General features: G+C 36.0%; 1 protein-coding gene and 1 pseudogene across 1 annotated transcript; both read left to right on the plus strand.

Moving 5' to 3' along the window:
* Nucleotides 1-1,775: 1,775 nt before the first annotated feature.
* LOC129424090 (uncharacterized) lies at nt 1,776-9,768 on the plus strand (annotated as a pseudogene).
* Nucleotides 9,769-11,277: 1,509 nt separating this feature from the next.
* On the plus strand, nt 11,278-13,192 carry LOC141362879 (PC4 and SFRS1-interacting protein-like). Its single transcript, XM_073865141.1, has one exon. It carries the CDS (start codon nt 11,386-11,388, stop codon nt 12,661-12,663), a length of 1,278 nt encoding a protein of 425 aa, XP_073721242.1. The 5' UTR covers nt 11,278-11,385; the 3' UTR covers nt 12,664-13,192.
* The last annotated feature ends 1,406 nt before the right edge of the window (nt 13,193-14,598 follow it).

Raw genomic sequence — 14,598 nt, forward strand, 5'->3', positions numbered from 1 at the left:
AAACGGAGAATTCACTTCCAGAAATTCCAAAATGTCACAAATGCTGCAGTGATTTTGATTACCATCAAAGTGGTTCCCCCTAAAGCCATGTGTGCCTGTCTACATGGACAGTGAGCAGCAGTGTGCTATTCTTTTTCAATACCTCAAAGCTCTATTTTATAAATCTAAAACTCAACTGAACTTCAAGAATGAAGTGGGGTTTAATTGTAGTTTTCTTTTTCCTGAAGTAGGCCCAAACATGTTTGTCAATTGGATTGTTTCTATTATTGTCATATATGCAATGTTTTTATATTAATTAATTGATGTATTAATTTATATGGACAGGCCATCATTCATGGCCTATGTGAAATGCAGGCATTATCCTGGCAGGAAGCTGAGGAGGTGTTCCTCCGTGGCCCTTCTTGTCACTCTAGGTATGCTTGTAATTTGCATTTGCAAAAAAAAAAAATGGTATTTGTTATTACACAATATTTTTCACAATGGCATTCATCTTTTATTGTAGTGAAGTCGAGGAATTTGACAGAGCATTTTCCAAAAGACTGAAAAAGAAGGAAATATCACCTGCAGGAATTACCTACTTATGCATTTACATTATTTTACATTTATTCATGATTTAGCAGACGCTTTTATCCAAAGTGACTTATAAATGAGGAGTTCTTTTTAATGCAATGTGAATGATGAAAAGTAAAGTCACTAACACAATTCTTTCTTCCTTTTTTTAGGTAATTGTTCAATAAAGTACAGAATTGTTTATTATTGGTGTTTCTTATTTTAGTAATAAAATATTAAAATATTGCTTCGCATTCAAAATATCAAAAAACAGGTTTTGTAATGTTAGCGTGATATAATGTTAATAACACCATTATGGGTTGAACTGAAAGAAAAATTGGAATTTGCATAAAAAACATTGCAGCAATATTATATCACATAATATTTTACATAAAAGAGTTCAATCTGTAATTGTATCCCTTCCATCAGTAATTTTCTTGTAATTACACACATGCTCAAAAAATACTGCAGACTACTCAGTAATTTGTTAGTCAAAGAACACAGTGAGTTTTTTGGCACATGCATTAAGCAGGGAACGCAAATATTTATTTGGATAACTTTAAATAAAACGAGACCGTAATATTGCATCCTATTGTTTTTAATGCCATTTGGATAAGGGTGTTATACGATCTTCCAAACAGCAGGGGACGCTGTCTCGAAAAATGAGGGGTCTGAGAATGCGGGTCTCTGGGCGGGGGTCTGTAGCTGCAGGCTCCGAGTCTATCTCAATGGAGACAGTGGAGCATTATAATGACATGGGTGAGCGGGAAATAATACCTTATATTAGAGAAGTAAAAGACAAAGGTATTACAAAATTCACAATGGGTAATATTTTAAATGAAGGGACAAAAGCGGGTATGTAAATAATAGCAAAAATTAGGTTCTTACCGCGTTAATTAATATAATTTAACCCGCATCATGCAGATTATCCTTATCACACTCCAGTACAGTAGGTGGCAGTATGCACCTTTACAGTTGGTTTGCAACCCGCCAGTAAACCCACTAAAGAAGAAGATTTGAAACATTTGTAAAGGTTTCGAAGCCTCTCTGTATGTATGTAATTTTAACAACGTTCTAACTACATAAATCATAACGCGATTTTGTAGGAATTGTAATAGGGCGCTAAGAAAACTACCCATGAGGAGTTTTTTCAGCCAATGGAGTCGCGCGGGGTCCTAGGGGAGACCGAATTGCCCGGGGGGACCGAATTGCTCACGACACCGGCCGAATCAGTGTTTCAGGCGTCCATCTAGCCTGGTGTCTTTAGCGACGTGTAAATGCTTCGGTGTGCACCGAAATAATTAAGCCATCTTCGATTATTTTATTGGTTTGTCAACAGAAGACAGGATTTCTTAATACGCTAACCGTTAGCAGTAAGATGAAGTTGACCAGGACTCACTGTTGGCTCAGCAGGGATCCAGTGCTCGTCCAGTACGTATAATACCAGTATTAATTATTAAATTGCTGTTTCCAGTACAGGGATTAGACTAGACCCACAAGGATTAAATTAAGTAGAGTTTTAAAATAATCTAGGGTTTGTTGATCCCAGTTTAAAGGGGACATTCCATGAAAATCAGACTTTTCCATGTTTAAGTGCTATAATCGGGTCCCCAGTGCTTCTACCGACCCAGAAAACATGAAAAATAGCAACCCTGTAACTAGTGCTGCCTCACGATTAGTCACGACTAATCGTTTGCAGAATAAAAGTTTTTGTTTACATAATATATGTGTGTTTACTGTGTATAATAATTATGTATATATAAATACAAACACATACATGTATAATTTTAAGAAAAATATAAATTTATATAATAAATATTTTTATTTATATATAATTTAAATTATATATAAATGTTAACATGTATATACACATGCAAATGTTTCTTATTTACATACATGCGTGTGTCGGTGTGCATTTATGCATTATAATTAAACACAGTACTCCCACATATATTATGTAAACAAAAACTTTTATTCTGCAAATGATTAGTCGCGACTAATCGTGAGGCAGCACTACCTGTAACTTTGTTTTGGTCAGGCTCTCTCTGCAAGCATGTGAATAAATAGGTCATGCGGATTTCGCTCCCTGCGTGACGTAGGTAAGGGCTCTTATTATAGTGATACCGCCCCTTCAACTGCGCTATCCAACCATGACGCTACCTTGAGTGCGAGCAACCGAGAGAAAGTGACTGACAGCATGACGCGTTTGTATTCCATCAAACACAAACAGTAGCCTACAATCTTATAACTTGTAGTTTTAATAATCTTTCTAAAGATTGATTTAACGTTCTAAAGGATTAACGTTACCTTAGTGCAACAGAGAGAGAGAGCAACGCGACGGTTCGCTTTCAAGTAAGTTATGTTGTTTAATATGTTTCTCTGAAGTTTACTGTATATGAATGAACATTAATGCACTGCACTAGACAGAGTGAGTGAACAACGCGTATTCACTATCATACACAATAAGTAAATATGTTGTTTAATGTTTCTCTGAAGTTTCAAAGGAATGAGGAGTTACAAGACTGACAGAAACGCGAATGTGTTCAATATGTGTGCACAATAAACTTAAACATGTCATTTGATCTGTTTCTCTAAAGTTTAAGCATTAAACGTGTTGTTTTATTACAGATCATTTAAATGTGCTCGTGTGGTTTGGTCAAAAAGTAAACTACTGAGTGTTTGTGGAAGTGTAATTTATTGTAACATGCTGAAAATCATTGTGCCCGTTTAAAACACTGAGACCTTAAAGTCTTTATTTTTATTCCACAATGTTCCACATCTGCTGATAAACATGTACTACTATGCATAAAACAGATGATTGACTTTTTAAACATGTTCAAATATATAATGCTTAACATCACTCACTAACTTCTTTCGTGAGAGAATCTCCCTCGATGCTCTGTCTTGTCTACACTCTACAGCGCGAGCGCTTGAGACTCCGCCCACCTGAGCAGCTCGTTTGGATTTAAAGGGATACACACAAAAACGGTGCATTTTTGCTCAGCCCCATAAAGTGCCTATTTTAACATGCCACAATAAATTACCTATATGGTATTTTAAGCTAAAACTTCACAAATGTACTCTGGGGACATCAAATATTTATTTAATATCTTAAAAACGTCTTCTGGAATGTCCCCTTTAATTTTAATTTGAGTTGTGTTTCACCACTTAAATGTAAATACTGATTAACAAATCTTAGATTAAAACTCTCGATTTATTTTGTCCGCCATGATGAATTTGCCGGTATAATTAAAGAGCAACAATGTTGACGTTGACATTCAAAAATCAAATCAACAGTGCATGCAGGCAAATGTTATGAATTTTTTGTATCACAAATCACTACACCTACATACATCGGTAATCTAAAGGGCTTATTCAAAATAAAAATATTGTTGTAACATTGTGGGAACTAACCCCGCTGTGTAAAAATGTTTTCAATCCCAGCTATCAGTTATTAGGAGTTGCTTACATGTTTAACAAGACCGTGGTTAAAACTTGGATAAAAAAATCTGAAGTGAAACATTAAAAAGTCTGAAACAGAGAATGTTTTACTGACATGAAATGTTTTAATGTCTCTTCTTTCATCTCTAGTTCACACCCATAGAGTGAAAGTGATTGAGATCTTCAGTGAAGCTCCTCCTACAACAATCCATCAATAAATGCTGGAGTCAAACACACAGAGAAATCACTCCATGTGTGACAACTGAAATCTTCATGACATAATGTTGATGCTGGTGAAAGAGGAGCTTGAGAAGATGACAGATCCAAAACCATGCAGAATAAAGGATGAAGATACTGAGGAACAAATAGGTTGGTGGCTATTTTTCAATCTTCATCATTGATGGTTGAGAAATAATCATAAAAACATTGAGAAACATGAGGGAAATAAACTAAAATCCATGAGATGATAACTTTCTGCATCTATAATAGACTCAGAAGAATTAGATTGAAACATCATCCAAAGCAACCTTCAGTGGATTGAATCACTGTGATCTCCATGCAATGCTCTACTACAGTTAAACCTCATGAAGTGTTCACGTCATTATAGAGAGAATTTTCTTTTACCAAAAAAAATAGAAATTAAAGGGACATTGTGTAATAGTTTAAGTATTTTATTAGCTAAAATCAATTTATTCATTCATAAATGTTTCCTCATTGGTGTAAAAGGATCTGACTTCTCCTCGTAAACGAAGAATTTCTTATTTGTATATACATAGGATGGGTAAGTCCATGGCGGTTTTCATGCCATTGAAACTATAGGTCGCAAAAAGGGACATAAAACACTAGCCTCTACCTGTCTAACTAATCCTCAACGCGTTTTCGTTCAGAGCCAAAGTCATGTGACTGAAACCAGCTATAATAAGTGAGAGGCGCCTGTCCCTGCCACTGCAAATTTGAAAGCCTGCACTTTAGTTCATAATGGAGGATCATACTTATGCCGAGCCACAGGAGAAGGAATCATTGTTGCCAAAAAAGGGAATTAAAAAGGAAACGTGACGGCGAATTAAAAAAAACAAGGGTAAACATTGCACTTGTGGTGTTCTCAGTCAAAATTTCGCCCTACAGAAAGTAGTTTATAACAGCAGGGCTCAACGCAAAAAAAAAAATTCTACTGGCCCGGTAAATAAATATTTAGAAAATGTTATAATAGGTCAAAATCATTGTCACGTGTGATGGAAACAAACCAGAAGTAGGGAAAATATATACTGCATATATTTCCATGCAGTTCTATCTATTTTAATAAATAGTGGAGCATTTAGTGGACTTATTTCTTTAACGCCAGCGCCACCATTTTTTATGAATTTCACAAAAGTTTAATGCTGATTCCTCTGCTTTCAAACAAAATACAGTTTCATCCCATCTTCATTTTTATTCATCACCTCTCAAATATGGGTGAGTTTTTAGGATGTTTGTTAGAGATCAGATAATATCAGTGAATGCTCCAGTGTTTTATAAGTTGGGTAAGCGCGCCACCTAGTGGGTAATAGCGGAAATATAGATTGCCTTAAACTCATCGTTGGTGGGGAAAAAGTTAACTATTAGTAAAGACGTTAAACCAAATATTTCTTACCTCTGACATGTAATATCTGTGTGGTACTGAGATCCCACATGAACTCTTTTTTTTGAGCAAGTCAATACACCGTTTGAATGACATAATAGCCTCTTTCACACAGTAATTCTGGTAAATTACCATGAATTTACCAGAATGAATTTACCAGTAAATACAAAAATGTGCTGTTCACACACGCAGTGGCGTTCCGTTATTTTACCAGTAAGACATCATTCACAAATCAGTATCAAAATGCCGGTAAATTCGTTGTGAAAGCGGCAGTACCTGTAGCAAGCGGCGAGCTCAGTGTTGTATTTGTAAACAATCCACATCGTTCATACCACGGTCCATATTTTGTTGTTTTCACGTCTGTGGTCAACAGTCGCGAAGTTGCTCATGACCAAATAACATTGAATGAGACGACGTCAAACCGAAAATGCGTTTTTAACAACAGTTTGCACTTTAGGCTTCACAGAGGGCGTGCTAAGGATGTCGGCAATTCGGCGGTAAGCTGTTTTAAACAACTTTGGTGAAGAAATGTGGACGTAAACTTCAGGTGTGCTCAACTTTCAAGCAGCATGTGTGTGTGTGAAAACGTCAGAAAACACTGCGGGGGTAAACGCGTCATCTGTATTACAACGCTATGATTGGCCCAAAGCTGTCAGCACGGTCTGACGTTGTCCGTTCTAAATGCCGGTAATCCTATAATTTTCGTTCACACACAGCGCTTACTGGTAAATTACTGGTAATCTTACAACCTGTCTTACTGGTAAATTGGGAGCACTGATTTACCGGAAAGGTTCTGTTCACACATGACATGTTAACGGCAATTTACCAGTAAATTACCAGTAAAGACTGTATGTGTGAAAGGGACTATTGGCTGTTCATTCTTGATGAGGTGAAATGCTGTGTTGATATGTCTCTCGATGCGCTGGAAATTCTCTTCATTCATACGTCTCGCCATTAAGTTCAGTGGACCAGATGAAGCGTTATCAGACTTTTCTCATGGGGTTCGACGTTTTGTTTGCGGTAGTTGCTGGTCCTAACGAAAAAGGATCCCGACTTGTCTGCTAAACCTGGAAATTGACGGAAAACTGGTCGATACATCGCATCCTTTCTTTCTTCGTGTTTTATCTAAGTAAATGTATGCTTCCAAGATGCTAAAAAAGTTAACGTTTGGCCTTATAATTGGATGGCGCCGGCGCCTCCGCCATCTTAACGTATCAGTATCTTTGCTCTAACTTACTACTACCAGCTGAGTATCACGCAAAATACGCAACAGTCACCACAACAACCAATAAGGTAAGAGAAACTTTATGATATTGCTAAGAAGTTTACGTTCGCGCTGCTTAAAATGCGTCTCAATGATAACATTGCGTAAGAGTACATACAGACAAACGATTCATTTACATGAGCTCACACAAAGTTGCTGACATTTTGGTTTAATGACTCAGATTTGATAATGACTCTGTGCAATAGTGTACAGAATAAAAGCAAACTTCCTAGTTAAACATTAAAGTAGACTACCCTGCTGAATAAAACCATTATTGGGAATTTTATTGGTTCTAATAGAATATTCCCCAAAACACACTACAGTGTATTTGTTTTTGTTAGTCTCTAATGGAATATGTATTGGTTATGGAATATTGCCCAAAACACACTACAGTGTAGTGGTTTTAATGGTTAAAGCTAATGGTTCCTATTGTTATAATAATGGAAACCATTAGAATTTTCTGTAATGGTTTTATTGTTTTTTTCTGCAGGGTGTTGTGATTCTAAGATTTTCATTTTAGGGAGGTTCAGCCCCCCAATAAGTCTATAATAAAAAATCTTATATAATTAAATAAAAAAATGTATACAGTGTAAGGTTAGGTCTATATATGTACCGTGGATTTAAATGGGGTGGCCAAGGCTACTTTACATAGTCATTGAAAGAAAACAATGTGCAACCTGTATCAAAAAGCATGAATGATTCTCATAATTACTGATTACTTGACAGAGACTTCAAAAGGAAACCCTTATGAAAATAAACCATGTTTTTATGGTAAAAGTGTAGTAACCATGTTTTTTTTTTTTGGTGTATTGATTACTATTAGCTAAACATGGTTTCACTCCAGTAAACATGTTATTTGGTGAATCATTTATGTACTACGATACTCACAAAGACAGCTATTTTGAGACGTGTTTATTTGTATGTAAAACAAAAAAAAGAAAACACAGAAAAATCGTTGGACAACATAAACAGCAAAGTACAGTAAGATTAAACCATACTAGTAATAATGTAATGTATAGAAGAGAGATCTAATTTAAACCAATGTCAGCTGACTCCCTAGGGCTTGAGAAAAAACTCCTAGGAGGAAAAAATCTGCTAGGAAGAAAAAAAACATTGACAGAGAGAGCCAGACATAGATGATATATATCAAAGACAAATTTTATGTGAATTTAAACTTTAAAATAATGTGTGTGTGTGTGTGTGTACAGGTGATTTATTTAACTAATTCCATTCAAAAAGTGAAACTTGTAGATTATATTAATTCATTACACACAGACTGATAAATTTCAAATGTTTATTTCTTTTAATTTTGATGATTATAACTGACAACTAAAAAATCCCAAATTCAGCATTTCAAAAAATTAGAATATTATATAAGACCAATACAAGGAAAAGATTTTTAGAAATCTTGGCCACCTGAAAAGTATTAGCATGTACAGCACTTAATACTTAGTTGGGGCTCCTTTTGCCTGTACCGTGGCCAAACCACTGACTTTACTATTGTACATATAACTCGCAGACGCGAACACAACGCATCTTGAAGTGTGTTGTCACTATACGCTAAGTGGGATGTGATCAAAGCCTGGAGTGGAGCAAAAGCACATTCTTCTCTCCACTGTAAGCGTTCTGTAATCACTTTTGTAGTCACTTTTTTTACCCATGGCCAGATATTGGAAATACCACAAATGTTATAGGGTTTTGAACAGCGCAGTTAAACTACAAGAGCAGAAATTTACAATTGGAATGACATAACGTACTTCACATTAAAAATAACATGGATACATGACAATCTTAAATGTGTTTTGTCACTTAAGTTTATTAATATAAACTATTTACTGTCTTAATTTTAGATAATATGGAAATGAAAAAGGAGAGTCAAGCTGAAGTGGATGAAAAACATCAGATTGTAAAAATAAACCATAATGTTTCACAGAAAGAAGACATAAAGTGTGAAAATAGTTCCAGTGAAGATGAACGCCCTGCAGATCACAAGAGGACTCACAGTGAGGAGAAACCTTTCACATGTCAACAGTGTGGGAAGAGTTTCAGAACAAAAGATTACCTTAACATACATGTGAGGGTTCACACCGGAGAGAAACCTTACACATGTCAACAGTGTGGAAAGAGTTTCAAAACAAAAGCTCATCTTAACATACATGTAAGGATTCACACTGGCAAGAAAGCATTCAAGTGCCACCAGTGTGGAAAGAGTTTCACCTTTCAATCAGGCCTTTACCGGCACATGAAAGCTCACAAGGGAGAAAAGCCACACGCGTGCCAGCATTGTGACAAGAGTTTCTCATTTACAAGTGAACTTAAGATACACATGAGATCTCACACTGGAGAGAAACCACATGTGTGCCATCAGTGTGGAAACAGTTTTGCGACTGTAAGTGCCCTTAAGATACATTTGAGAATTCACACTGGAGAGAAACCTTACACTTGTCGACTATGTGGACAAAGTTTCACACATCAAACGAGCCTTATCCGGCACATGAAAACTCACAGTGAGGAAAACCCACACGCGTGCCATCATTGTGGCAAGAGTTTCCCAGATAGAAGTCAACTTAAGAGACATGTGATGTCTCACACAGTAAAGAAACCACATGTGTGCCATCAGTGTGGAAGGAGTTTTATATCTGCAGCTGAAATTAAGAAACACATGAGGTCTCACACTGGAGAGAAACCATTCACATGTCATCTGTGTGGAAAGAGTTTCTCTGTTAAAAGAAACCTTAAGATACACACAAGGATTCACACTGGAGAGAGACCTTACACATGCCATGAGTGTAAAAAGAGTTTTATAACAAAATCTAACCTTAACTCACACATGAGAATCCACACTCGATAGAAACCATTCATGTGTCAACAGTGTGAATATGGCAACAAAGCTTAGAAATCAGCTGAGGTCTTATTAATAAAACCAAATAAAAAGCCAAAAATATCTGGGGCCCATTTCAATAAGGAGGTTCAACCAACTCTGAGTTTAAACTTGAACTCTGATTTGACTTACACTGAGGGTCTGTGTTATGCATTCATTTTTTAAGAACATTAACAGTTCATTTTAGGAAACATGAGTTGATTTTCAAGAACCACAAATATTATTGACTACAACATCTTGGGTTTTCTAGAAATACATGTATTGCATACATAGCAATAATTTTTGTATAAACTTATTTATATTCTTTAAAAATAATTTGGTACAAATTCTAAAATCCGTGTAAAAACATATGCTGGGATTTTTTTTTTTTGATTTATAATTATTTTAATCTTTGGTTAACCTTAACACGTGATAATATTGTATTAAACTGCGTGTTTTGTTTAAAAAGTGTACTCATAATTTAGTCAATTCTTTATTCTTCATTCTTAATATTGTTTATTCTTTTGAGCATGTGCAGATTTCATTTGTTTATTATGATTCATTTTTTTATATTTTGTGTTTAAGTCACTGTTTTGTGGAGCAAGTAAAATGTAAATTGAATGCCACTTTCTTGTAATTTTTATGATTTTCGTCAATAAAAATAAAGACACAAACAATTAAATGGTCTAGTGGTAAGCCAATTTTTTCCATTTTATTAACAAATTTAAGCAATACTGTTCATGTGATGTATACATGAAAAAATTAAAAAGCTTATGATATTATCTGCAAATTTGAAATAGACAAATAAACTCAACCACATCTGGGGGGACTTCTTTCCCAGGCTATTTTTATGTTATTGTAAATCATTTACATGTGTATACTGCTGGCATTTATGTACAATGCATTTTTATAAGTCTATCTTGTTGTTATATATATTTATATGCAATAAAAAGCATCATGAATCAACACACAATCAAACAACTGCATTTCTCCTCTACATTGTCCTCTTATTTGTGTCCTAATCTTGCTCATAAACTTGATATTGTGTACTGCAAATATATATTTTTTAATTTTTAGGTTCCTCATTTCTACGCTTTTTATTTGAAAGTCTTATGTGGAAATGAAGACTCGGGCCGTTTCTCAATCCGACGGTTGCAGCCTCAGGAGGTCGCATATCTAGGCTGCATACGTCATCAATACTGTCTTATTTGAAAATATCAACAATTTATAAAGTTGACTATTATTCTGAGTTAACGTAAATTGTTGTAATATGCTTATGGCTTGCGAATGTAATGCTCAGTTAACTTAAATAAACCAGGCGGGGTGACGTATGCAGCATACATATGCGACCTCCGCAGGCTGCTGCCTTTGGATTGAGCAACGACAGTGCGCATGTCCAGACTCTTATTTAACGCTGAAGTCCTAAAAAGAAATGTCACGCTTTGTAAACAGGAATTTATTATATTATGAAGAAAATAACATGTTGTTTTGAATAAATAAAAATGTAATGTTAAATAATAATAATAATAACAACAACGACGACAGGCGCGCTTCCGGCGCGGGATAATGACGTCAAGCCCCGCGAAGAAGCAGAATCGCAACTCGCGCGCAGAGAAAACGAAGGCGTGTAAAACTTGATCAAACCGTGTTGACATGGCTCGAGATTTCAAACCTGGAGATCTTATATTCGCCAAGATGAAGGGATATCCACACTGGCCCGCGAGGATCGACGAGCTTCCGGATGGAGCTGTCAAACCATCCAACGCAAAGTTTCCAATCTTCTTCTTCGGCACACACGAGACTGCATTTCTGGGCCCTAAAGACATCTTTCCTTATTTACCAAACAAAGACAAATATGGCAAACCCAACAAGAGAAAGGGCTTCAACGAAGGTCTGTGGGAGATTGAAAACAACCCTAAAGCGGAACTGGACGGACCTAAAGTCATGCACGCCGAAGTTGCTTCAGATAACGAGCAGAGCGGCGGTGATGTGGAGAAAACTCAAGAGAAGAAGAGAAAGCAACCAGAAGACACCACAGATGACACGAGAGGGAAAAAGAAAAAGGTTGGAGATGATCATGTTTCAGACACTGAAAACACGAGCCCTGTTTCAAGCCCTACTGCTGGACAAATCCCATCCCAGAAACGCAGAGGAAGAAAACCCAAAAGCATGCTGCTGCTCCAACAACAACAAACATCAAAGGAGCCACAAGGGGGCGTGACCAATATTCAGACCTTAGATGAAGAAGAGAGCAAGAAGACAGAGAGGAGGAAGAAGAAGGATGACACTAAGGATGATAAAAAGGATGCAGAAGGAAAGAAGAAGAAGCACGACAGCTCTTCAGAGTCCGACAAAGAAACCAAGCAAGTTGCATTGGAGCCACCTGTAGAAACAGACAAACCAGACCAGCAGAAAGATTTAGGAAAAGATGTAAAGAAAGCAGACAAAAGAAAGGAAGTATCTACAGAGTCCAGAATTCTTAAGTTACACGCCGAGATCAAGATATCTTTAAAACTGAATAACCCCGATGTAAAGAAATGTCTGTCTGTGCTGGATGAGCTGAGCTCGCTGCAGGTCACCACACAACATCTTCAGAAACACTGCGAGCTTATAGCCACGCTGAAGAAGATCCGGAGGTTCAAGGCCAGCCAGGACGTGATGGACAAAGCTGCAATGCTGTATAATAAGTTCAAGAGCATGTTTCTGATGGGAGAAGGCGAAGCGGCCCTCAGCCACGTGTTGAATAAAAGTCTGGCTGAACAGAGACAATTCGAAGACGCCAAAAAGGGAACGATGAGAAAAACAGAAGAGTCCAAAGAGCAAAGCGACAACAACTCCAATCCTGAGAAGGATGCTGTGGCCGAGAAATCCGGAGAGGATTCTCCATCTCTGGATAAAAACAATGAGAGCATAGATAGCAATATGTCATAACACACATGCTTTTTACCATTTTATGTTTGTCCAAGGTTTAAACATTTCTTAAGTCACCTGACCACTGGATGTTTCATGTTTTTTTTTTATATTTGCACACCCAAGTGTCTTTTTTTACAAAAGTGCATTCACAAGTAGCAGTTGTTTTAAACTTGTCATTTTACCAGAGAGCTGCTTGTTGTAATGTGTTATTTTTGTGCATTTCGTTTTGTCAAAAAGTAGATTTTATATAGCAAAGTATATATAAGGATAAAGCTTAGTAGACAAACCATAAAGAGTGTTATCTTACAAAATGTTAGTCGAAATAACTGCATAGTATGCAACTAACGTGCTTAACGGTGACTTTGGTGTCTTTGTCACGTTTACATGATGTAGATGTTTTAGCTTTGCTCTGCTGCTACACTTTTATTTTGATTCACGTTCAGATTGTTATTTCTGTTTGTTTTAGTGTTCGTGCCCATAAGACTGCCATCATGAAACCTGTTTATATAACCTGTGCCATTTTAATAAAGCAGTGTTCGCCTCAAAATATTAAGACTTCTTTCAGTTGCAGTTCATTTTATATTGTTTATACGTTTGCTCTTATGTTATACGTTACGTAAAGTGTCTTATATAGCTGAAAATCACAATTTCCTGTTGTCAGTCATTAATGTAGTGTGGACAGTATGTAACAAAAGGTCAACACTGTTACTCTACTTTTTTGACACTAATTCAGACAGCAAAAAATTATGAAAACATATTTTACAGGAAAAAAAATATATTGTTATGACCTCCAACGATTCCTGGTCCATGACAATGAGTAGGGAGAGTGGGACACAAAGTATTGCTTTTTGTCTATTATTCAAAAAGTATTTAAGTTAGATTAATCATTTTTTTACACAATCAACATACACCATGTCTGCTACAAATGAACACTTAAAGTTTGTGTGTGGGACCTACAGTTATCGTACAATTACCCCGAAAGCGACAGGAGTGCAAATGTTACCCCATAGGTGAGGTTCATTGTAACAAACAGAGGGTTGTAACATCTGCTAGAAAATGTTGTTTAAACATAAATAATTCAATACAATTCTGTCTATATACTAAAGGTGGATATTGTTTATATATCTGCCTATAATAGATAGATATCCACACATTCATCCATCCATCATCCTTCATCTAACCATCCTTGAATTATGCATCAATGTATATAAATTAAGACAAAAAAAATCATAATTGTGAGTTATTTCCCCTGATATTGCATTAAGAGTTATCATTTTGATGAATAGCATTTACATTTCATGTCATTATTGTATACCTGAGGTGTGACAACTAACCCCGCTGTGTATAAATGTTTTTAATCCCAGCTATCAGTTACTAGGAGTTGCTGGCATGTTTTAAAATGGTGTTCTGTTTTAGATAACAAGACAGTGATTAAAATAATATAAGGTTGAATTTGGTGACTTACACACCCAACTCAGATTTTTTTTCTATGCCTCCAAAACACTCTTCATTCAATATCTAACACAACACATTTTCACAAATTCACAGGAGACAGTAAAAGAAAAAAAACAAAAGCACTTCCTTGGCCCTGTATAAATGTGTTTAGTAGCCGTGTTACTAATAACCCTGTGTAAGTTTGTGCCCCGGTCACCCCTTCCAAATTAAAATAATAAAAAATATAACAATTTAAAAAAAATATGACTTTAGACACCTAATGTATCTGCCATTATATAATCACACACATATTGTAGTCTTCATGTTTTTAAAGACAGTTTTATTTTATAAAATTGCTTTTAAGTAGGGCTGTCACGGTATTAGACTTGCAATACACGGTTATCACACCCAGAAGAACTCACAAACAATATTGTTGCGATATCCGTTTAAATGTTATGTTTTTATTATAAATAAATAATGGTATCGGTCGTATTCATGTTTAGTATTGTTTCTTTTAAC

Source organism: Misgurnus anguillicaudatus, unplaced genomic scaffold (genome assembly GCF_027580225.2).
Source record: "Misgurnus anguillicaudatus unplaced genomic scaffold, ASM2758022v2 HiC_scaffold_29, whole genome shotgun sequence".
NCBI classification, from domain to species: domain Eukaryota; kingdom Metazoa; phylum Chordata; class Actinopteri; order Cypriniformes; family Cobitidae; genus Misgurnus; species Misgurnus anguillicaudatus.

Bases quoted from the DNA above. Each gene is read 5' to 3' on its own strand.
- LOC141362879 (XM_073865141.1), top strand. From the start codon at position 11,386: ATGGCTCGAGATTTCAAACCTGGAGATCTTATATTCGCCAAGATGAAG.